The sequence below is a fragment of the Xenopus tropicalis genome, chromosome 2 (genome assembly GCF_000004195.4).
Source record: "Xenopus tropicalis strain Nigerian chromosome 2, UCB_Xtro_10.0, whole genome shotgun sequence".
Taxonomy (NCBI): Eukaryota; Metazoa; Chordata; class Amphibia; order Anura; family Pipidae; genus Xenopus; species Xenopus tropicalis.
In genome coordinates this window covers 116,226,891-116,249,515 of record NC_030678.2, presented here as the reverse complement: position 1 = coordinate 116,249,515, position 22,625 = coordinate 116,226,891, and the positions used below count along the sequence as shown (strand labels likewise).

The 22,625-nt window shown below is 39.1% G+C and overlaps 2 protein-coding genes across 10 annotated transcripts in view; both read left to right on the top strand.

Moving 5' to 3' along the window:
• atp11a (ATPase, class VI, type 11A) overlaps positions 1 to 8,358 on the top strand; it is a 114,070-nt gene extending 105,712 nt beyond the window's left edge. For 2 of the 5 annotated variants that reach the window (XM_031897037.1, XM_031897038.1), the window contains exon 30: positions 267 to 353. Coding sequence is in view for 3 of the 5 variants with exons in the window: in XM_031897034.1 (XP_031752894.1) it covers positions 267 to 521 (255 nt within the window). In the remaining 2 variants the exon portion in view is untranslated. Of the gene's footprint in view, positions 1 to 266; positions 4,098 to 8,118 lie in introns of those variants that run through there. The other 3 variants (XM_031897035.1, XM_031897036.1, XM_031897034.1) reach the window with 3 other exon arrangements.
• Positions 8,359 to 13,429: 5,071 nt separating this feature from the next.
• The window catches only part of mcf2l (MCF.2 cell line derived transforming sequence-like), a 133,916-nt gene continuing 124,720 nt past the window's right edge, over positions 13,430 to 22,625 (top strand). For 2 of the 5 annotated variants that reach the window (XM_012957900.3, XM_012957906.3), the window contains exon 1: positions 13,430 to 13,925. The gene's annotated coding sequence lies outside the window, so the exon portion shown is untranslated. Of the gene's footprint in view, positions 13,926 to 14,812; positions 14,831 to 22,625 lie in introns of those variants that run through there. The other 3 variants (XM_002933006.5, XM_012957904.3, XM_012957901.3) reach the window with 2 other exon arrangements.

The window sequence follows — 22,625 nt, the reverse complement described above, 5'->3', positions numbered from 1 at the left end:
TATTTGATGTTTCATTTGTACATTGTTCAACAGTCTATGCATTGCACATCCTTACAAATGTTACATCCCTACCTTTATGCTTCATACCTCTTTTCTACCAACCGTAACCTTCATACATGTATTATATCTTTTCTTATTACAGGAATCTACTTTTCACCAAAAGTCCTTCTTACCTCTATAATTTATATGTATCAATCACATTGATATAGGTCACTTTAATATCATATTTAAAACCTTTTTCATTGGATGTTTTTTTCTCTTTTTAGGATGCTTCCATGAGGTCCAAGGAGGTTTCTGAGTTTACCCCCCTTGCCACAATGCAAAGCCCAACCTACCAAAGCAACGAGTTCAACACTGCTACACCCAGCAGGTCTAATTCTCTTTCTAAAAAAGTGATGCTCACTCACTGGCAAAACAAAGATTCTTTAAAATTCCCATACCTTTTTGGCTATTCCAACACAAGCTATAATTCCAACGCAGGCTCTAACCTCTGCAGGTCAGGGCTGGAAACATCTGTGTGACAGATCACCACTGCAAGCCTTTAGAACTCTATTTTTTAAGTGTATTTGAATAAGTTGAGGATGCAACAAATCGATTGTGTAATAGAACTTCTGCCTCTTGGACTCAGCTGCCTGACTTTGAGAGAGGATTCGACTCTCTTGGCCTTGGGGGCTCTAATTTCTATTTTTAAGCACTGCAGCAAAGAACAATCTCCACAGTCTGGTACTGTGGGACTGATAGCACTATAGATTCTCTATTTCCTGCCCAGAGATTTTATGGGTTGATTAGTCATGTCTGCTTTAGTTTATTTGTTTTTTTAATAATTCTATATTGTCTTTGTGATTGATTTGTATGTCTAAGTTAACAGGCTGATATCAGAGAGGAGTGCACAACTCATCTAACTAAAGCTCATACTTTCTTTTTTTTTCTCTCTTTTTCTGTCGGTCACCAAAGAAGCTGGTGTTGCGTTTGTGCTCATTTTTTTTCCAGAAATACTGGCTAGCAGTCATTTCATTGTAAGTTGCCAAATGGGTTTATTTTGTACTTCTCGTACCCCCCATAGTTAAGATAGTTCTAGACTTGTGCATGTGTTGCGTGTCTTATATGTGTCTTGCAGCCCATGTATTGTCAGCAGCTCTTTTCCACAAGAACCTTTCAGAACTGAAGGTAATGGTCCTCAGTATTTAAAGGTGCATTATGGAATAGATCCAAGTAGTAACAGCAGACCCATGTGATGTCCTTACATGTTTAAATATGTATACGTTTTAGCTGTCAGGTTTCTTTCGCATATTTATTAGAGAAAGACTGTTACAAAACAAAACATTTCACAACGATGCTGGGCATTAGGAGCTGCTGATTTTAGTGTGTAGGAAGGTGGGTTTTTTCCAATGAGATCAGAATCCTAGGTCTGCAGTCCAGTTCTTGGACCTATTGTTGATGCTAATGTGTAGTAGTCCTCTGGAATATTTTAGGGCTCCCATCTTTGGATGACATTTTTGCTGTGGGGGTTCTTTTGTATTCCTTTCTCTAATTTCTCACAGTTCTTTTGTATATACAGACGCTACTAAGAATACTTCTAGTTTAGCATTTTCAGAGAAGTGGAGTAAATGCACCTATTCAAATGCACGTTAGAGGAATTCTAGAATTTACAGACCTGCATTTAACATAGGACTTTCCTAAATGCTAACATGCTTCCATCACTAGGGACAAATATTAGTTAAACAAGAAAGCACAACTTACAACTTGCTGCCAGTGAATGTTGCCTCTTTATTTTTAGGTACCATGAATTAGTGATTGATAGTTTTGCCCTCTGCTAGAATACTAGCTTTTTTTAAATTTAGAATATGTTTAGCTCCTGAGCAGGGGTTGTTAGATTTTTTGCTCAGGGTCCCATTTAGCTCATAACAAGGTTGTAGCAACCATTCAGCAATTGTTTTAAGAAAATCTAAGACAGCATAAAGTTTTTACAAGAGATCTCACCTTAACTGACCCTCTACGGGCCGTGTGGGAGTGATGAGATGACAAGGCACAGGATCATCTACAGTACTCGAAGGCCCGGACTACAGGTAGGTAGATAGAAGTACTGCTTGCCTAGCGCCCCCCAGCTATGGCACCTAGGCACGTACCTCTTCTGCCTTTTCTGCCTACCTCTAGTTCCAGCCCTGTTCACTACATATTACCCATACAACTTTACAGACTTTACAACTTTACAAACTTAATATCTAAAAATTACTCATGTTCACCTTTGTTTACTATCTACCCAAAGGAAAAAGAACATTTTATGGTGAAGTGGCTCTTTAAGGAATAAGAGATTTAATAATATAGGTTTTAATTATTAGTAGTTACAGAACCATTTTCACATACACATATAAAATAAAACTGTAAACCTCATATGGCTTATTAACTGATCTATGGTTCGTGCCTAACCATTGCACCCTAGGCATTTGACTCTCCTGCCTGCCACTAGTTCCAGCCCTGAATACGAGTAATTACATTAAAATGAATGTGTTGCCCATTGAGAATATTTATGACAAGGTACAATGCAAATTGTACAATGTACAATGCAGGTATTTCTTACCTGACATGAACACAATATTTATCTCATTACAACGCAGGTCATTCTAACAGTGATAAAATTAGACAGCCTAAACTAGGCAGCCTATTTGTACTAACACTTTGCACTAGAATATTTTTATAATAGAATGTCCTATATTTATTATAGTATTAAGAATTAATATTTACTTATGGTGATAACATATCAGTATCAATTAAAGGTGGCCATGCACGCACCGAGCATATCAAACAAAGTTACAACTAATATTGGTAAAAGCCTTGGATATCGGATGTCTCGTCAATTGGGCAGGATCCGGTGCCTTTGAAGGCACAAATAGAACTACTTAACAATCTTACATTCAATTTAAAAAAAAAAGTAGCTCATCCTTGTTCCCGCTCTTCCTCTGTCTATATATACATATATAAAATTGTTATTTTTCTTAATATTTTTCTAATCATATTTTGAAGCCTATTTGAAAATTGGTATTAGGCACAAGATATATTCCACGGCTTTTCTTTGCAGGTTAATTAATAGGGTACAGTGTAGGATACGCACTGGTGTACTGGTGTATAGCCTTAAAGGAGAGCTGAAGCTTACCAAAGAAGTATATTACATTTTGGGATTCTTGCTAAGCACACTGAACATGTGCAGAGTCACTGACAATCCTAACAAAATCCAAGCTGGTGACTTACTGTGGCCTGAAATATTACTGTTAGGCTGGTGCATTAGTTCAGTATATAAAATATGGCCTGTCTACCTATATTTGTACAGGTATGGGATCTGTTATCCAGAAACCTGTTATGCATATCTTCTGAATTATAGGAAGGCCATCTACCAATGACTCCATTATAAGCAAATAATGCTAATTTTTAAAAATAAATTTTTATTTCTCTGTAATAATAAAACAGTAGCTTGTAGTTGAGCCAAAGCAAGATATAATTAGTCCTTATTGGAGTCACAAGATTCCTATTGGGTTTACTTAATGTTTAAATGATTTAACTTAGACTTAAGGCATGAAAGACATGAACATGACATGAAAAAAAGACATGAAACTTACAGAAAGACCCCTTTTCCAGAAATCCCCAGGTTCTGAACATTCTGGATAACAGATTCCATATCTGCATCTATATGCTTTATGTCTCATTTAAGAAGACTAAGTTCTAAATTGAAATGATAGTCTTTACTTATTGTGAGTTTTGCGGGTCTATAAATACAAGCCAGAAGCCGGGTCGGGTAGGGTTCGGGTTGGGAGTGGGCAGGTTAGGGTGGGGTGCTTCATCACTACTGGAAACAATGTATACATCTGCAGGTGACAAATTGACCTAAACCCAAAAAGATTCTAAGTTATTTACCATTTATTGGATATCTCTAATATAAACCCATTGGGACATGAATGTAATTCAGATATTTCTGTTAATGTTAACTTGCCAGATAACTCTTAGAGGCCTATTTATAAAAATTCAAATTTGTGGATTGTTGATTTTTTTTTAACATAAATGTATGCTTATTTATTAAAAAAAAAACTTGAGCTTTGAAAACTTGATTGTTTAAAAATGTAAAAAAAAAAAACTTCAGACAGTGAAATTGCATTCTACTCATTATTTTTAATGTCTACTTGCTCAAAAAAACTTGAAAAACTCCCATTGACTTCTGCATGAACTATGCATCTTTTAGATGCTGAATTTTTATAATGATGTTTTTCAAGTTTTTTTTATGCTTAATACATCTCAAACATTTGAATTTTGGAAGCCCTAATTCAAATTTGTGAGTTTCAATGCAAAAAACTTGAATCACAGTAATAACTCAAATAAAAATAATAATAACTCAGCCCCATTCTCACTCTGCTGGCCATAAATATATATATAGGTGTATAAAAACCATCAAATAAACCGCACATCGCTACTTTATCTCAATGGTGCTCTGTGTAAAATCATGTGTATTTAAATCTGGCGTTAGAGAAAATCCTTTTTAAATATCACATTTAGTTATTTGTAATGATTCCCACCCAGGCCTAAAAAGCTGTTTAATTAAAGTCCTATTCACAATAAACATGAAACCCAAATTCTTATTAAAACATCCTTAACAGTATTTTTAAAATCTCAGCTGTTAGTCATATATTGCCGGCCCCGCCTCACGGAGGCAGTTACTTTCACTTTCCATTTAGCACCTACAATCCTCACATTCCCCCTTCCTCCTCACAGTCATTAAATTTGTATCCTGTGCATGGGCATGGGCGTCAGGTCAAGATTTTGGGATGATGCAGAGCTTGCCTTAATAACAGTTTTCACAAAATGGCGCCTGCATGCTCGCTTTGATTCCAATTCCAAGACTAAATTAAACAAGAAATAAGTTATAGCTGTAAGTTTTTTTATGCTTTACAAACACTATAGAAAAGAATTTGAAATGATTTTTTAGGGTGAAAGGTCCCCTTTTGGGGCATACAAAGAGGGAGTTGTATTCATTCTTTAAAAATCATCTGTTACCTAAGAGATCATGTCTACTGATGTTGCTGATGTTTTTATATTTACACAATGCCCAATAGTACCAAATATTAGTGGCCCTGGTGGCCCTGAGGCAGCCCTTCGGATGCTCCCCCCCCCGTAGTTGTGCTCTGTGCACTAGAAGAGTCAAAATTCTGATTTAAAAATGACTTTCCTTCTCCTTTACGTAATTACTGTCTAAATGCATTCAACCCATGTCAGAGCAGCTAAAACTAATAAAATAAGGTGCAACAACTGATCAGTTTTTATCACGAGATAAAGCTTTTATTAAATATGGATTAAAGGGGAACTATTGTGAAAATGAACATTTAATAATAGCTTTCTCACGTGGGAATAACAAATAATCTAAACATAAACAGTTTTGGAAATAATCAAGTTACTCTTCACTATCCCCCTCTCAGCAATGTGTCTTTCTATGTGCATCAGGTTACTTTTCTTAATGCACAGTTTGCTCTAATACATCATTGGCCTGTGTTTCCTTGCTTTGGATAATGTATTAGCGCTAACTGACTTTCAAGAAACTGACTCTGACACAACAGCTAGAGACAGACTACTGAGAGGGGATATATCATCATTTTTAACTGCTAATATTTAAAAAGTTACTAATTTCCACTACATGAACTGTCTATTAAATATTTGTTGTCATAATGGTTCCCATTCAGTTATAATGCAACGCTGTACAAACTTTGCAGTACCACATTACACCCTGGGGGAAGTTGAGTCTGATTTTTACCCCTTTGAAGACCAATAGATCTGAATCCTTCAGTTTTTATGGACCACGGTATTGTAAGTTTAGAATTGAATCTTATGTTGTGTCTGTACTGTCCTCCCTTTTTATATTCATACAGAAATCACCATAATTGTTCCTATGCTGGGTCTGACACAAGTGTATTGAAGCCAGAGACAGTTTTATGTATATAATCTCATTGTTCATGTTTTTGTGACGCACTTTATATAGGAAATCTGTAAGAACATCTGCCTTCTAATGAAACATGTGATCATTGGGGCAAAGCCTGAGTAACCAGCAGGGTGATCTGCCTCAAGATACAGTTTGATTCCAACATGAAAAAGGATTACCCTTTGGGAGTGCAGGGATAAAGCCAGAATGAAACCAATCTAAATGATACACTGAAATGTTTTTGTGTGTGTTATGTCTGTAGATTTATACAGTATGTATGTATCCATATGTGTGTTTGCATTGCTAGCTGCCGAAACAGTGTATACTGATTGCCTGCCTTTTTAAACTTTATTTTTAACAAAAATGCAACTCCAGCAAATAGAGATAACAGGTAAAATGGAGGTACAAATGCAGTATTGGCCAGTAACTTTGTGTCATCACCTTTTGCATTTGAATCACTGTATAGTATCACAGTTGTTAGTGTGACATTTTACCCTCCAGCATATATCAGTGCTGTGTATAACTCTCACCCACCCAAGGGATCAGTTCAGTAATTTCACCTAATCTCTCTTTCTTTCATTCAGTAACTGTTAAACAAAGAATATGTTACAAGCAATATACAGTAGTCATAGATGCAGCAGCTTGGAGCAATCTGATTGGGGCTGGCACCTTACAAAATGTTGTACATTCATTTTCTGTGCAATGGGTTGTTCTGCTCTGTCTTTATAAGTCACCACTGTGCTGTGAAGCTAGAGCTGTCATATCTACTATTTGCTTCTCAGCTGAAAAGTGTCTGTGTGAGTAGCATAAGTGACGTCCAAATAAAAAAAAATAGCATCAATGGACCCACCTGTAAACACAGTCCTTTTTGTACAGATGGTTTTCCACGTTATCTTTGTCTCTTTTCTCAACACTTTATTTCTGTGTAGAGCGAGGTTAATAAAAAGATGAACTTGACAATCCTTTTCTCTGTGTTTATGAACCGATATTAATCAAATGACAGTGTGAAGTCCTACTTTTCATATTATGCTATAGACTATCTATAAAGATTTAGATATAATAGAGCTCATTAAAAAACAACAGGTAATCATATAACTGTGCAGTGACCGTTACCAACCAATGAGATGTGTGCTTTTAGTTTTTTGTAACTTGCAGTAGGCTGTTGAGATAATTTTTCTGTTTGGTTACTATTGGTTACTGCACTAGTGCAAAATTGCCAGTGTTCTTACATCATTCCCATTTTCATGTTTTGGATCTCCAGAAGTTATTGCATTACAGCTCCCATAATTTGACCAGACTGGACAATTAAAATCCAAGAGTGGTTGGATGTTCACCAGGTCATGTTTGCAAATGCTCTCTACAGCATAGCACCTAGCTCCTTGTGATCCCATATTCAACCTGACGATAACTGACCAAGTACATCAGTCACATCTACCTACACTAATAAAAGATCTCTAGGAAACCTGTGCTATTTCACCATCAACATGTTCTGTGCATTTGCAAGGGTATCTGGATGGGTTTTTTAGTAACAACTCCACCCTAAGAAATGTTTTGTCAAGAACACTCGGATCTAACTCACGTTGCTGAAGCAATTATTATAATATTCAATATCTACAGCCCTACTGAATCCTAGCCATGTGTTTGTGAACTGCCCTTGCTTGAAATTTTCTTTCTTTCCCATCATTTCTTCTGTTTTTCCTTTCACAGCATGTTTCTATCTGGATGGATGATTTCATGATATCTGATGGCTTGACTCCCAACCTGCTGTATTTTAGAAATTCAGCAGAAATCTGTATACAGTTCTTGCCAGTTTTTCACATTACATTTTTGTAAAAGAGTAGCGTTTTTACATGTTCTGTGCATTTGCAAGGGTATCTGGATGGGTTTTTTAGTAACAACTCCACCCTAAGAAATGTTTTGTCAAGAACACTCGCATCTAACTCACGTTGCTGAAGCAATTATTATAATATTCAATATCTACAGCCCTACTGAATCCTAGCCATGTGTTTGTGAACTGCCCTTGCTTGAAATTTTCTTTCTTTCCCATCATTTCTTCTGTTTTTCCTTTCTTCCTTTTACATTGCTTTCTTGGCTTGTTTCAGCCATGTTATTCCAGACTAGCTGATATGATTTTGTTAACCACTATTTATCTTCATTTCCTTTAGTGGTTTGTGTTTAAGACGATGGAAATGACTTTCAGAAGCTCTCGTGTTACACAGCATGTTTCTATCTGGATGGATGATTTCATGATATCTGATGGCTTGACTCCCAACCTGCTGTATTTTAGAAATTCAGCAGAAATCTGTATACAGTTCTTGCCAGTTTTTCACAATACATTTTTGTAAAAGAGTAGTGTTATGTATTACATAAAATAAATTTATTAAATGGCATTTTTAACATGAAAATGTTTGTATTTACTAGATACTCTTAACTCTATAATTTTACTCAAGCCTATTCCAGCTAAAAGCCACAGTGGCACATCAAATGGTATGTCAGTGCATCAATGATTTTCCAGATGTTTTATCTGCTTTATCTGACCTTCACAATTAAAAAAAAGAATGATATTTAAATAGTTATTTGCACCCCAGACATTTTTCTCTCTATCCCTCATATGTAATAAAGGACACTAGGTCTCCACAGGAGCAGTAACATAGCAACCAATAAGAAGTTTGCTTTTAAACAAGTGACCAGTAAATACTTCCTGCTGATTGATTGGTTGCTATGGGTAACTACTCCTTGGTAAACGTAGTGTCTTTTATTACATAACTCCATATAAATCTTATCCAGGAATCTCTCCCTATTTGTGTTGCTATTCTCTGCCTGCTTCTTTATGGGATGTTTATGAGCAGAGAGATTGGTTGCCCTAGTTCATCGGTTTTTAGACATTTTCAGGCCCTTAGCTTATAACAAGGTTATCATATAGATATAAATCTGTTCAACCAAAGTTTTGATATATTATCCATCAATCTCACCATCAACAGCCATTAGTCTTGCCTTAGCTTGGAAAGCTAGCCTTACAGAGTGGTCCCAACTTATGTAGGGTTACATGAAATTGTTAGATACATTTTACCACAAGGATGTCCAACTTCAGTCCCCCTGAAGTTGTTAAACTATACAAGCCCCCCACCCCAGACAATTCTAAAGGCTTTTGGCCTGAAGTTGTAGCTCAACAACAGATGGAGGTATGCAGGCTAGCTATCTTGATCTACTTAGATTGTAATGGCTATGATCTTAGTCTTTCAGGGTCTCCATCTCCAACCATTGCTTAATTTACAGAAGGCATATTTCTAGACCCTTGAGAGTAGTTGAATACATTGCTTAGAGCTTCTGAGTTCAACTGTGTGCGCCTTGACATTCATTAATTCTCTCTCTATTCACTTGCGTTTTTTTACTGTTCCTCTGTGAAAATAAGACTTTCTGCATGGCTACAAAGAATATTACTTTTTTTCTCATACTGATCTTTAATTCTCTACATCACTCCTTACACTGACCTACTGGTGGTATTCTTGAGTTTTAGTTGCACAAGGTCCCAGATGTACTACTGTAAAAAAATTAGAGAGGAAAATGAATTTAGTTATACTGTGCATCATTGCCTGTTAAGTATTTGTAGCATTGTAACCCTGTTCCTACAGTGGTGTGAACTGTGCCACTTTGCCTTTATAGCAGAGCAGCAGCTTGGTTCTAAAATGTCTCCCACTCATTTTTGTTTCAACAGCCTCCCCTGTGGTTATGCCCATTTTAAAATAATGCATCTCTGCACTGACAAATCCCAACCTCTGAAGAGAAAAAGAAAAATTTCAATCAAAACATCTATAGCAATAGCTAAGTAGGTAGCATATACCACTTAAGCAAACTTGTTATTGGTTTCTATAGGTCACTCCACCTGGGCAAACTTCACACTTCAATATACATTTATAAATGAGCCCTGCTTATTAGAATCTGGCACAGACTCAAAGGTAAATAATGTAAAGCCACACAGGAGAAAGAGCACATGTCATCTATAAATCTGTGGGTAGATAGGTGGTTCCCTTAGTACAGGGATGTCTGGTGGTTTCCCATGGAGGTAAATGATTTTTGGATGCACCTCTTAAAAAAGAGAGAGGGTGGTTCTGAAACAGTGGTGTATGTAGGAAAGCCCCCAGTAAAGAGAGAACTTTGGGATCAATCCTTGAAAGACATACAAAGCTAAAGCAGCCTAAACTTCCACTATGATGTGTGTGCAAAGTTAATATTCTTTTTGTGTTCCACAATTATAGGTACTTAGGGGTGTATAATCATAGTAATAGAAAAACCCTTGCAGTTCACCTTGGAGGACCATTTATGCTGTGGCAAGAATGTCAAAGCAGTTACAACTGTATGTAACTAGGTTGTTGTCACTGCCACCCATTCTTGTATAACGAACAGTGTGAGCTAACATAAAATGAGGGCACAATGGAGTAAGAGTCCTGTGTAACACATGCTCTGCTTGTGTTTCTCATAGTGTGTCCAGATGCTGTATAAATAAATGTGATAATGTAATACAGCAAACCATGTCATGGGCAACACAAAAACAGTTCACCGACTCTGAAATGGACCTAATTAATGATGTTTCCAAGATGAGGAAAAGACTGCACTGTTTGTAGTATTTGTTCTTGAAACAGGAAAAGAAACTGATGACATGAAGAGCCTCCTCGATCCAGTCCAGAAGTTTGAACAAAGTTCCAGTGCAGCCAGATATATGGATTAGCCCCAGTCTGATGCAAATGTTAAGAAGGGATATGCTATAGTACAGAAACAGCCAGAGAGTTGGCAATGCCTTTAAACTAAGAATGTCAGTTAATTATAGATGCTTAGCAAGTGGATTATATTGTATATAAGGATTGGCAGAGTTGACATGGATCAAACATGGTATCTTCACCAGACAAAGAAGGACACTGCTTACCTATCTCTGTCTGCCAGATATTGCATTTAATCTATGCCAGGACTCCATCAAGATGCCATTTCTAGACCTTTTTTTACCACTCCCCCTGTACTGTAGTATTATATAGTCAAAGAAGAGAGCATGTCAGAATAAATACTGCTATATTCAGTGATAATGCCCCCAGGGAACATGACCTAATGATTACAGGGGTCAGTACATGTATAATGCTCCCAGAACACATGGTGAAATAAATACAGCACCCAATTTGTGTATGATGTCTCCAGATCTTATGACAAAATAAATACAGTGCTCACCCAATTTATAAAAAATCCCCCTAAAACATGGCAGAATAACTATGGTGTCTGATTCAGGTATAATATTCTCAGAAATAAATATTGTGCTCAGTTCCCTTATAATGCCCCCCAGTGGAAGACACATAGTGGAATAAATAAGATGTTTATGGTTTCTGCTCACATTAATTGCTATGAAATTTTGCACCCGTGTTCCTTTCCTTCAGATGCCTGGTAATTTGTGCTGGACTCTCTTTCTCTCACCACCCAGCCCCAGTTTCTTTTTTTCACAAAATGTGCACAAAAATTCACGACGCCTCAAAAAAAGTTGCACAGCGTCAAAAAAAAATTCCGCACATCAACAAAAAATTGTGAGGGGCAATACTGCCCATGCGTACTGACATGGAAGGGACGAAGAAGAAAAAATTGTTGCGTGCATAAAAAAAATTATGAGCTGCAAAAAAAATTGCCTTGCACATCAAAAAAAATGTTGCACATGTCAAAGTCATGTGCCGCAAAAAATCGCAGGACAGATTTGTCATTACAACTTAGGGGTCTTCTAAACATTTTGCAATTTACATTTTTTTTCTTTTCATTATATCAGCATTTGCCAATTAATATATTGAGTGAATATCATGAATATATTACAGAAATGCCTTTTACTGTTCTATCCAGGCAGGACAGAACAGCACAAGTTTAATTAATGGATGCAGGAAGTATCTACTGACAGGAGTGATAGAACTGAGCAGAAGAACATCGGAAGGTGCTTCCTGCATCAGTGAATTCATTTTTTGCTTTTCTGTCCAGCCCCTCACTGAGCAGAACTGCAGAAGGTGTTTAGTAATGCATTCATGATACTAACAGTGTAGAAACTACTAATACTCTAAAATCTGTAAATTGTGTACTGAGAACAGTGCTACAAAGTTATATACAGGGCATTAGTCCCCTTTAATAACAAGCAGCTGCTGATCTTTTCTGGCATCTTTCTCAGGCTCACTAGTATTTGTTGTAAGCAGGTAGCCAACATCCTACCCCACTTCCTGAACCAATGAAAAAGCCCCAGGACCTCCTACTCAATGTCAAGTTGCATTTCATCAGTCTATGGGGGAGATTCACTAAGACCCGAACACTCCGAGTGTATTGTTGCTGTTTTTTCGCGGCTGGCCGAAAAATTCAGAGAAGGCTCTGCTGCTGTTTACAATGGTCAGTACGAAAATTTTGTGACTTTCGGATCACCAATACGATATTATCGTGAGTAATATGATTTTTTCGTAAGCATTTTCGGGATATTTGCGATCTTCAGAAATTTTAGTTTCCAATCCGAATTTTTCCCTTTCGTGATTCGTATTCGTGGATTAGTAAATCTGCCCCTATGAGTGGGCAGGACCAGCCCATTTGACATACCATTTCAAATCCAAAGAAAATGAAATAATGTGAAAATTAGCGAGCAAGGCTCTGGGCACCCTAGGAATAATCGGTGGCTGCTCAGATAAGCCTGGCACTACCCTGACCAATTGCATGCATTTGACTCAGGGGCAGGCCAAGCCGACCGGGCGCCCTAGGCAACCCGGTCGGCCACCTCGCCCATGCACCTGCAATGACCTATCACATCGCAACCCCCTCCAACCCCCCTCCCTCGAACTACATGTGCCTGCACCCAAGCATATTCTATTCATTCAGGTGCAGGCACATGTAGGAGGCATAAAGTGGAATTTTTGCCAATCGTTTTTCCGCTTGCCAAAAATATCCGCCCTACGCCTCGTCTGATATCAGCCTAAGTGTTTAGGGAAAAACATGTGCAAACAACCATTTGCAAAAAAAATTGGCGCTGCGCAAATTTTATAAATGACTCCCACTAAGTCTGACCATAAGCCCAAACCAATAAGATGTTTTGCTTTTAAACATGTGACATGCTTCTTCTTAAGTGCCATGAAAATTAGGAAACAGAAGCTGAAAGCAAAATTGAATTACTGAAACTAGAAATAATAGTAAAAGTTATACCCCTTAACATGACTTCTAATAACCTACAATTAATTCTCATATTTTGGTGGAACATGAAAGTTACCAGGTGTATTTTACTAAGTGGTCCTCACATGGGGTAAACAATTTGTACTCCGTCTCCCATACTGGTACATTGCCTGAGAATATGGGGCAGCTCTGCCGCAGCACAATAACATGACAACCAGCAGAAAGGTCAGGGGAGACTGATGGCAGGAAGGGAAGATCACATGCTGATTTCTTTCGTTCGAACATCTCGGTATACAATAAAAAAGCCAGCAGGTGGCAGTAAAGAGTTACTGCGGTTGTAGCCACGGAGTCCGCAGAGTTTAACTACTTGGTGCCTATGCACCTCCACTCCCATGGCCGGATTGCCATTGCAGATAACCGGTGTTCATAGCCGGAGACAAACGCCAGAGCATCCGGGAAATGGGGAATGTATCAGTCTGTCTCCGTGTCTTTATACTCTGACATTAGTTCTCTGCTGTGGGCGCTCTAACCGGTACCGAGTCAGTGACTGCGCTGCGGGAGAGCCGGTGTATGTGGAGCCCGCTATATAGGCACCTGGAGCGCAGGTAGAGCCCGGAGAGCGGCCAGTGCAGCGCTACCTTTGTGCTTTATCTCCCCACAGGACGGTCACTGCAGACTGCTGATAACTAGCCTCACGGCCAACTCACTAGCCCAGGAGCCACATTACTTTCTGCCCTGAACGGCCGCCAGCACTCTCACTATATACAGCTGCCTGCCTATCCATCTCACCTGACTGCAATTTTCTCCTCGTTCTGTAAGTGCCCTCATATCGTATATCATTATTCATTATATTAATATAAGTAAGCTATTTTTATTACATAGCAAGTTGTGAAAATTAAGTTTTCAAAGTCTAGCTTAATTTTTGTTAACTTTTTTGCGACAATTTATAGCTTTCCAATGACATTAATGGTAGCAAAGCTTCCAATTCTGCATCTGAAAATCATCCTTCTTTATTTCCCCTTTGGCTTTGCTTGTGGGCACCTACCTGAGAAGCACATGATATCAGTATTTGGTTATTATTGTCATATATAAACCAAATAGTTTATATATGACTATATAATATTTTCTATGGTTTATATAGTCATATAGGGCAATGGGGATGTTTGTGTGACCATAAAGGTCTAAAGGAAAACTATACACAAAACAAAGAAGTATAATTTTGCTCATATTAGCCCTTATTTTATATAATTGTAGCTAAACTGTAACAGTAATGGTTTATAGGCTAAGTATATGCTCTGGGCACATTGTGAAATTCTATGACAAAACTTGCCTGACACCATCAAGCAAGTGAAAGAACATTTACAGTACAATAAGTGTCTAAAAATATTTCATTGCAATTTTATTTCCTTAATAATTTAGCAACATGTAATTCCTGCCACTTTAAAAGGGGAACACTGGCCACATATTTTTACATAATGAGAGGAAATCTGATTTCTCCAGTATGCATTAAAAAATAGCTGTGCTATTAGTGGTATTGTAAAATGTGATTTCTTTTGAAGATTGTATGTTTTCTCATTGCATTGTCGTTTCTGACTCAAATGTAGTGATCCTGTTTGGTGGCTTTTTATGCTTTCACTGAATGGGAATGCATAAATAACAGACCCCATTCTTCTCTCTAGTGATAGTACCCACAGCAGGAAACTGAACCACCAAGCACAGGTGAGTTGTAACATGCTGTGTTCCATCTAAGTTTCATTTGGTGCCTGCGGTGAAAAGCATAAAAAAGCCATTACAGGGGATCACGTGAAAAAATGCCCATGTGTGAGATCCCTAATAGACACTGGCATAACTACAGAGAAAGCAGACCCTGCTGTTGTGGGGGGCCCTGGGGACAGGGGGGCCTGGACCATGGGGTCTCCTTCCTCTGTAGTGATAGAAATCTTTGCTACAGTTTTTAAGAGGTTAAAACAGCAGTGCAAAGAATCACATGCAGTATTATGTGACAATATTATTGAAATCATATTTACAAATAACTTTTAAAAATGTTTATATGAATGTATATTGCATTTGGAGTTAGGTAGATTAATATTTTTTTAACTTTCATGATGCAAAAAAAAAACAAGAGTTGGTTTGAGTTTCTCTTTAATACATTCTAGCCTTGGTATTTATTCTGTGCTGCATTCGGCTGAATCTTTGTTTGCTAGTGCCAGCAGGTCACTGTAGTCTTGCATCAGATGTACAAACTGTGCTGTGTTTGCTGCCCATTACGCCTAGTGTGCTTCTCTAAACACCTCAGAACTGACCCCCCTCCTCGTATTTTCCATTAAAACAAATAGAAGCATTGCTGAAATTATTATATTATATTTTATTTCATGTTTTCTATGAGCACTGCGTGTCGTCGGTTACATGGAGTAGACCCCACATTCAACTCACTGTCTCTATCTATTTAAATATGCTGCTACTCAATAACCTATACCAGTGTTTTTCAACCTTTTTTGGGCAAAGGCACACTTGTTTCATGAAAAAAATCACGAGGCACACCACCATTAGAAAATGTTAAAAAATTTAACTCTGTGCCCAGCAGCAGTGCCCCCCTAGTACACTGGTGCCCAGCAGCAGTGCCCCCCTAGTACATTGGTGCCAAGAGCAGTGCCCCCCTAGTACATTGGTGCCCAGCAGCAGTGCCCCCCTAGTACACTGGTGCCCAGCAGCAGTGCCCCCCTAGTACACTGGTGCCCAGCAGCAGTGCCCCCCTAGTACATTGGTGCCCAGCAGCAGTGCCCCCCTAGTACACTGGTGCCCAGCAGCAGTGCCCCCCTAGTACATTGGTGCCAAGAGCAGTGCCCCCCTAGTACACTGGTGCCCAGCAGCAGTGCCCCCCTAGTACATTGGTGCCAAGAGCAGTGCCCCCCTAGTACATTGGTGCCCAGCAGCAGTGCCCCCCTAGTACATTGGTGCCAAGAGCAGTGCCCCCCTAGTACACTGGTGCCCAGCAGCAGTGCCCCCCTAGTACATTGGTGCCAAGAGCAGTGCCCCCCTAGTACATTGGTGCCCAGCAGCAGTGCCCCCCCAGTACATTGGTGCCAAGAGCAGTGCCCCCCTAGTACATTGGTGCCCAGCAGCAGTGCCCCCCAGTACATTGGTGCCAAGAGCCAGCCCCCCTAGTACATTGGTGCCCAGCAGCAGTGCCCCCATAAGTCAGTGTGCCCCGTGGCCCCCCCTAATACATTGGTGCCCAGCAGCATTTTACTCTTCGGCGGCTTCAGCAGCATCTTCCCCTCACGCGTGCCGACTCTGCACTTCTGCCTACACTCGACCGCACACAGGCCCTTTTATAACGTTGCGCCCCGTGCGTACTGACGTCACCCGTACACACGGGGCGCAACAAATGACAGGGCCCGGATTTTTTTTTTAAAGTAAAAATTGCGGCCCTGCCTACGGCACACCAGGCAACATCACTAGTGTGCCGCGGAACAGCGGTTGAAAAACGCTGACCTATACTATATTAGTATAATATTATGTGTGTACATATAGGTTAATATTCATGCCTAATAAACATGTAATGTATAGCAAACGTTTCCTGTGGAATAAAAGCCAGCAACAAAGTGTCCCTGGATATTCATTTCAGGATTTTGGGAATTATGTAATTTTGTTTGGAAAAAAAATGTATATCAGAAATTACTGGCTGATATAGGCCTTTCAAAGTAACATTCCAGCTTTTCTCCCCAGTGACAGGGTGGTGGGCTTCCGTCATTATTGGACAGAATCACATAATAACAAAAGTTACTGAGGTTACTTTAGCCTTTCTCTCACACAATTCCTACAGTATTTAGCATCTGTTTAAGAGAAAAAAAACTTAATACAATTAAGCAAAAAAAAGCAAAAAAAACCCTCCAAATGGCAATAGGTCAGAGTGCACAGCTAAAGCAGAATTTCTATGGAAACTAGCAGTGCTATCTCTTCATTGACTGCTAGACTGGAGTGTGTGTTTAGTAACCTGAATTGAGAAGAACTGAGCATGCCCAGTAGCCAACAGCCAAAGTAGATTCCTAAGGGAGGGGCAGAGTGGGTAAGAGAAGGAATCCTAAATGATTAAGGTGATGCTGTAGCCTTACTATACCTTTTAACACCCAGAGTGGCAGGTATTTAAGAGGCTGTTCAGTGATTAAAAATTTTTGTGTGGGGGGGGTTTACATTCCTACCTGCTAGAGCACTGGTTCTCAACGTTACTAATGCCGTGACCCTTTAATACAGTTCCTCATGTTGTGGTGACCCCCAACCATAAAATTATTCCTAAGACCATCGGAAATATGTGTTTTCCGATGGTCTTAGGTGACCCCTGTGAAAGAGTTGTTCGACCCCCAAAGGGGTCCCGACCCACAGGTTGAGAACTACTGTGCTAGAGCAACCCCTGTAATTCCACGTGTTCATTGGTTTCACAGGAAAGTGATTCTAGAAACATTATTTCAAATAGAGATGCATTGTACACCTTCTCCCCCACCTTCTGCTTTCTCTCCCTCTCTCTGCTGACTTTGTCCCACTTTAGTTTGTCTGCCTCTTAGGGCAATGACACACCAGGAGATTAGTAGCATGATACATTTTCTTTAAAATGGGCAACTCCTCTACTCCAAATGCATTCCCATCGGCAGTAATGCCTTTGGGAGTAACCAGTAGATGAACATACAGTAAGTGGTGCAGCTACTTTGCGAAGAAGTCCAAAGTTGCCCCTAAAGTAAACTTCGGGTTATTTCAGAAAATAGTTTTTGGCTTTGGATATTCAGTTACTTAGCCAGCCTGGTTGCTGGATGTTTAGATATGTGTCTCTATCTCTATGTGTCTCTTCTCCTTCCACATCACCCCAAGCCTAAGGTCTTTCTTGCTGAACTTTTCTCTCTGTCTATATCTCATTGTCAGTCCTAAATGTCTCCCTCTCAGTTCCCTCAGGCCTCTCTCTCTTTTTCCACTGCATTGTTACAATTAATTTTACACCATTTTTTTTTCTTTTCCATGTTATTGTGTTTTTACCTTTTTCCACACCTTCTCCTTGATTAGAGAGCTGGCACAAGTGTGTGTTTTCTTGGTTTGGTGTTGCATTTTTAATCTAATGCAGTAATCCCCAACCAGTGGTTAATTAGCAATATGTTGCCCAACAACCCCTTTGGATGTTGCCCCCAGTGACCTCAATGCAGGTTTTTTTTTTTTTTTTTAGTTACTGGCTTGAAGGCAAGCTTTAATTGGAAAAAATATGTGTACAGCCAATCACAGCACATATTTGGCACCCTCAGGAACATTTGCATGTTTGTGTTGCTCTTCAACTTTTTTGACCTTTGGATGTGGATCATGAGTAAAAAAGGATGAACTGATGAAAAATTCTCCCATAGGGCAGTGGCTTCCAGACTTTGGTATTTGAACCCACTTATTGGTGTCTAACAGTTGGTCAGGGCCCACCCCAAGTAATAACAAGTGTAAAGACATAAGAAAGCATTGAACTAAAACCCATTCAGCTATAGTTCAAAGAATATCTAGGACACCCACATTAGGTGTCTGGGCTGTCAGCCCTTAAGATTACTATACAGAATTGATAATGTTGATCTGCTCATTCTGACTATACTGCGTAATTGTGTGGGCACATGTGGCACCTGAACTGGGCAGATGTGGTAGACCATCCTAAAATTCTGTTGGATCACATCATGGTGGATTAATATGATACATGGCATGACCTAAACAGCCTATCTACAGCAGAAAAAAACATGGAGCAGTATGTCCCAGGAAAATTATGGAACAGTCTGGGGTCATGTGGGGCAGGGGTCAGTCCATAAAAATTGTTACCAACTGGGTAACAATTGACTTTTTGTGTGACCCAATGTCTTCCTGTAATCACTAGTAATGCTATATAATGGAAAGGACCCTGGCATATGGAGTTGTGATTGCTTGACAAAAGGAAAAGGGTTGTTTTGACCACTGCTGTTTTCTGTGACACAAAAATGGCACCATCGTTGTCATAGGCCATAAGGCTGGAGAGTGTTGTAGTTGAACAACAGCTGAAGCACCATAGGTTTAAATGTCTTACTTTCCTTTAGTAAAAACAACCGTTCCTCTGGCACAACTTTAAAAAATACAGTTTACAATAGCACATGCACATACACAGGAAAAATGACATATTTGTTTGGCCAGAGGAGCTACCAACAAATGCAATTTTTGGTTTAAAAAACAAATTACATTCGCTATTCATGCAGATGAAATTATTTGCCATTTATACGTTAAGCAAAATATAATTACTACTTCACAGATGTCCAACTTAATGAGGTTAGGCTTCAAAATGCTTGGTAACCGGAAAGTGTTTGATGTTTGAGAAAATATTGCCTCTAATAACACTTCATCATAGAAAGTCATGGGGCACATGGCTACATGGCTGTTACTATCTGGATTTAATTAGTGCACTGGATTCAATTAGCTCAATGCAGATTGTTATGTACCTGTTTGTTTCTTCCTTTGCAGATAAATGAAAGTTCCTGATCGAATAGAGTCAGTAGCATTACAGTTTCAGTGGCAAATCTGCAGCAGATAATAGTACAGATCATACAACTACTTAAGTTGTTTTGTTATCCTTGGTTAAGGCTTAGGTCTATGGCGTACACCCGATGCCTCTCAATGTAACCCAGCATTCATTTAAATTGAAACCATTTGTTACCTGGTGTGATAGAAGCACATCTGCTAATTTTTGTGACAAAACTGTTACCAGTAGTGGCAGTGGTGTTTCCGTTCAATGACAGGAAGCAGAGAGGGGTATCTAGCATGTATCTACTGGATGAAATATGTCGGTGGAGAAAAGTTACATGCGCCCTTTTTATATTAACAGGGGAACAATTTTAGCCTCATGCAAATCTTATGATAATGTCTAAAACTGTGGCGCTTACAGGGCTTTGAGCTGTTTCTCAGCAGTGAGCAGAGTTTGTATGTGTGTATCATGCATTAAAGGAGAACTAAAGCTTAACTAAAGAAGTGTGGGGTTCTGTACCAGCCCAAGGCAACCACAGCCCTTTAACAGAGAAGATCTGTGCCTCTGAAGATACATGGCATTTCTGAAACCCTGTAGCATCAGCTTGTATGACAGGTCAGCCTCATTTTCTACTTGATGAGCATGTGAGTGTCACTGACACCCCTAACAAAATCCAGGATGAGAGCTCCTTTGAGAACTGTGAAGGCCTGGATCATTGATATTATAGAGAATCTGAACCTTTAGGCTGGTGCAGTGATTTCAACATATAAAATATGGAATTTCTACCCATACTTATTTTTAGGGTTTAGTTCTCCTTTAAGGAAGTGTCATCCAAATGCAGAATCCACTCTATGTTTGATAAGTTTGTCCCACAAAACTTCATTAGGCAGAAGTAATTTTCACATTTTCTGCAGTCAGAACACTCCTCCTCACTTGTGGTCCCATAAGTTGATGATTCGGTGACTGCCATGTTTTCAAAACAGTATCTGAATATTTACCTGTCTATAATTTTTTCAAACCAAAGGCAAAATGATGAAGTTTCTCCTCTACTGCTGCTATAAGACCATTACTCTTTAGGGAAGGTTTTCTGCTAGATGTTGGTGGGATTTGTTTTTCTTCATCTACAAGTGCATTGGTTAACTGTGCAGTTGGCGAAAGCCTTTTCAAGTTCATACACTTCCGTATCAAGGAAATTAAAAAGTATCCTGTCTCAACACTTTTGTAGATATATTTTGTAGAGATACCTTTAGCAGCATTAAAGCATTAAATATTATATGGTAAGTATGACACACCTTTCATACTATTTGGGAGTGATTTTGGCCCAAATAGTGCCACAGGTTGTTAACAGCTTTTTCAATGGATTGATCAGAGCTATGACCAGGCTACCGTAGGACATTAACCTTTTTTTCTTTGTTGTTTTGGCCTTGTATTTAGGATCATTGCCCTGCCAGAAGATGAACTTTCAACCAAGCTTCAGTTTTTATTTTTATTAGACCGAAACAGTGTTTCTCCGCTTTAAGTCTTGCGTTCTATAGGTTGTGGTTACGTATCCTTTAAAGGAACAGTAACACCAAAAAATGAAAGTGTATAAAAGTAACTAAAATATAATGTGCTGTTGCCCTGCACTGGTAAAAGTTGTGTGTTTACTTCAGAAAGTCTACTATAATTTATATAAATAAGCTGCTATGTAGCCATGGAGGCAGCCATTCAAAGGAGAAAAGGCACAGGCACATAGCAGATAACAGATAAAACACTATTGTACTCTACAGATCTGTTATCTGCAATAACCTGTGCCTTTTCTCCTTTTTTCCAGCTTGAATGGCTGCCCCGTTGCTACACAGCAGCTTATTATATAAATTATAGTAGTGTTACTGTAGCAAACACACCAGTTTTACCAGTGCAGGGCAATAGTGCATTATATTTTTATTACTTTAAAGTTCTTTCATTTTTTTGGAGTTACTGTTCCTTTAAGAAGGGAATGGATGTGGTTAATCCTGTTGGAGCTTATATGCTTTTACAGATAACTTCTAATTGCTATGCAGTTAATGTGTGACAGATTGTTGCATGCCCAGTACTGCCTCCTGTTGGCTAATTGTACTTTACAGGAGCTGAGATAGGCCTATCACCAGGAACCATTGGGACAGTGAGGAAGATGGTGCTGCCACAACTCTAAACACCAGCCAGAGAAGTTAGCAACTGTGGTCCATGGGGAAGGGGTTTAAGGTTATGGTTTATTGTCACCCTCAACTTTCTAGGCTTTCCTTGTAGCACAGCTAGGCAGCTTGCATTTGTTATAATGTGCTTGTACCAATTTTAAAGTAGTGGGTACATCTTTTTATTTCTTTGTTTTGTACCGTGGCATAAATTGAATGAGCCAGGCCCTCTGCAAAAGATCTTCAGGGGAGCCAGGCAGGCATCCTCAGTTTGGGCTACCAATATGCACACACGTGTGTATGTATTTATTATGCACACACCTTGTATAACTACATTAGTCAGGCACCTGAAAGAGTAGGAAGGTGGGAGCTAAGGATATTAGGTATCAGAGGGAAACTATTGTAAATATCAGATGGCAAACTTTCGTGTGGGTTAGTCTTCTGTCAGTTGTGGGAATAGCTAGGTGGAGTCCAGGTGAGGATAGAACTTTGGAAATAATGGCCTTGTGACCCATGCCTCAGGTGGTGACAGAAGGCTTGTTTCTCTTTCTCCTCTTACACATTCTGTTTGTCATTAACTCCTGCCTCTTATTTATACAAGTATTTGTCCTATGGTTTGGCTTCAGGTGCCCCATGCAGGGTATGTAATAATACTGTATATGAGCTCTATTTCTCACTCCTGGTCAGCAAATCTTCTGGGAATCAGTGCTGTTTTAGAGACCACTGTATGTAGTAACACTTATTTAGGAGATAGACTTTATTGCAGATAATAATGTTAGATTTGTGGAGCATGTTTTACTTTTATTTTTGTGGCACACACACATGTACCCATACAAACGTAAACACAGGTACACATGACATA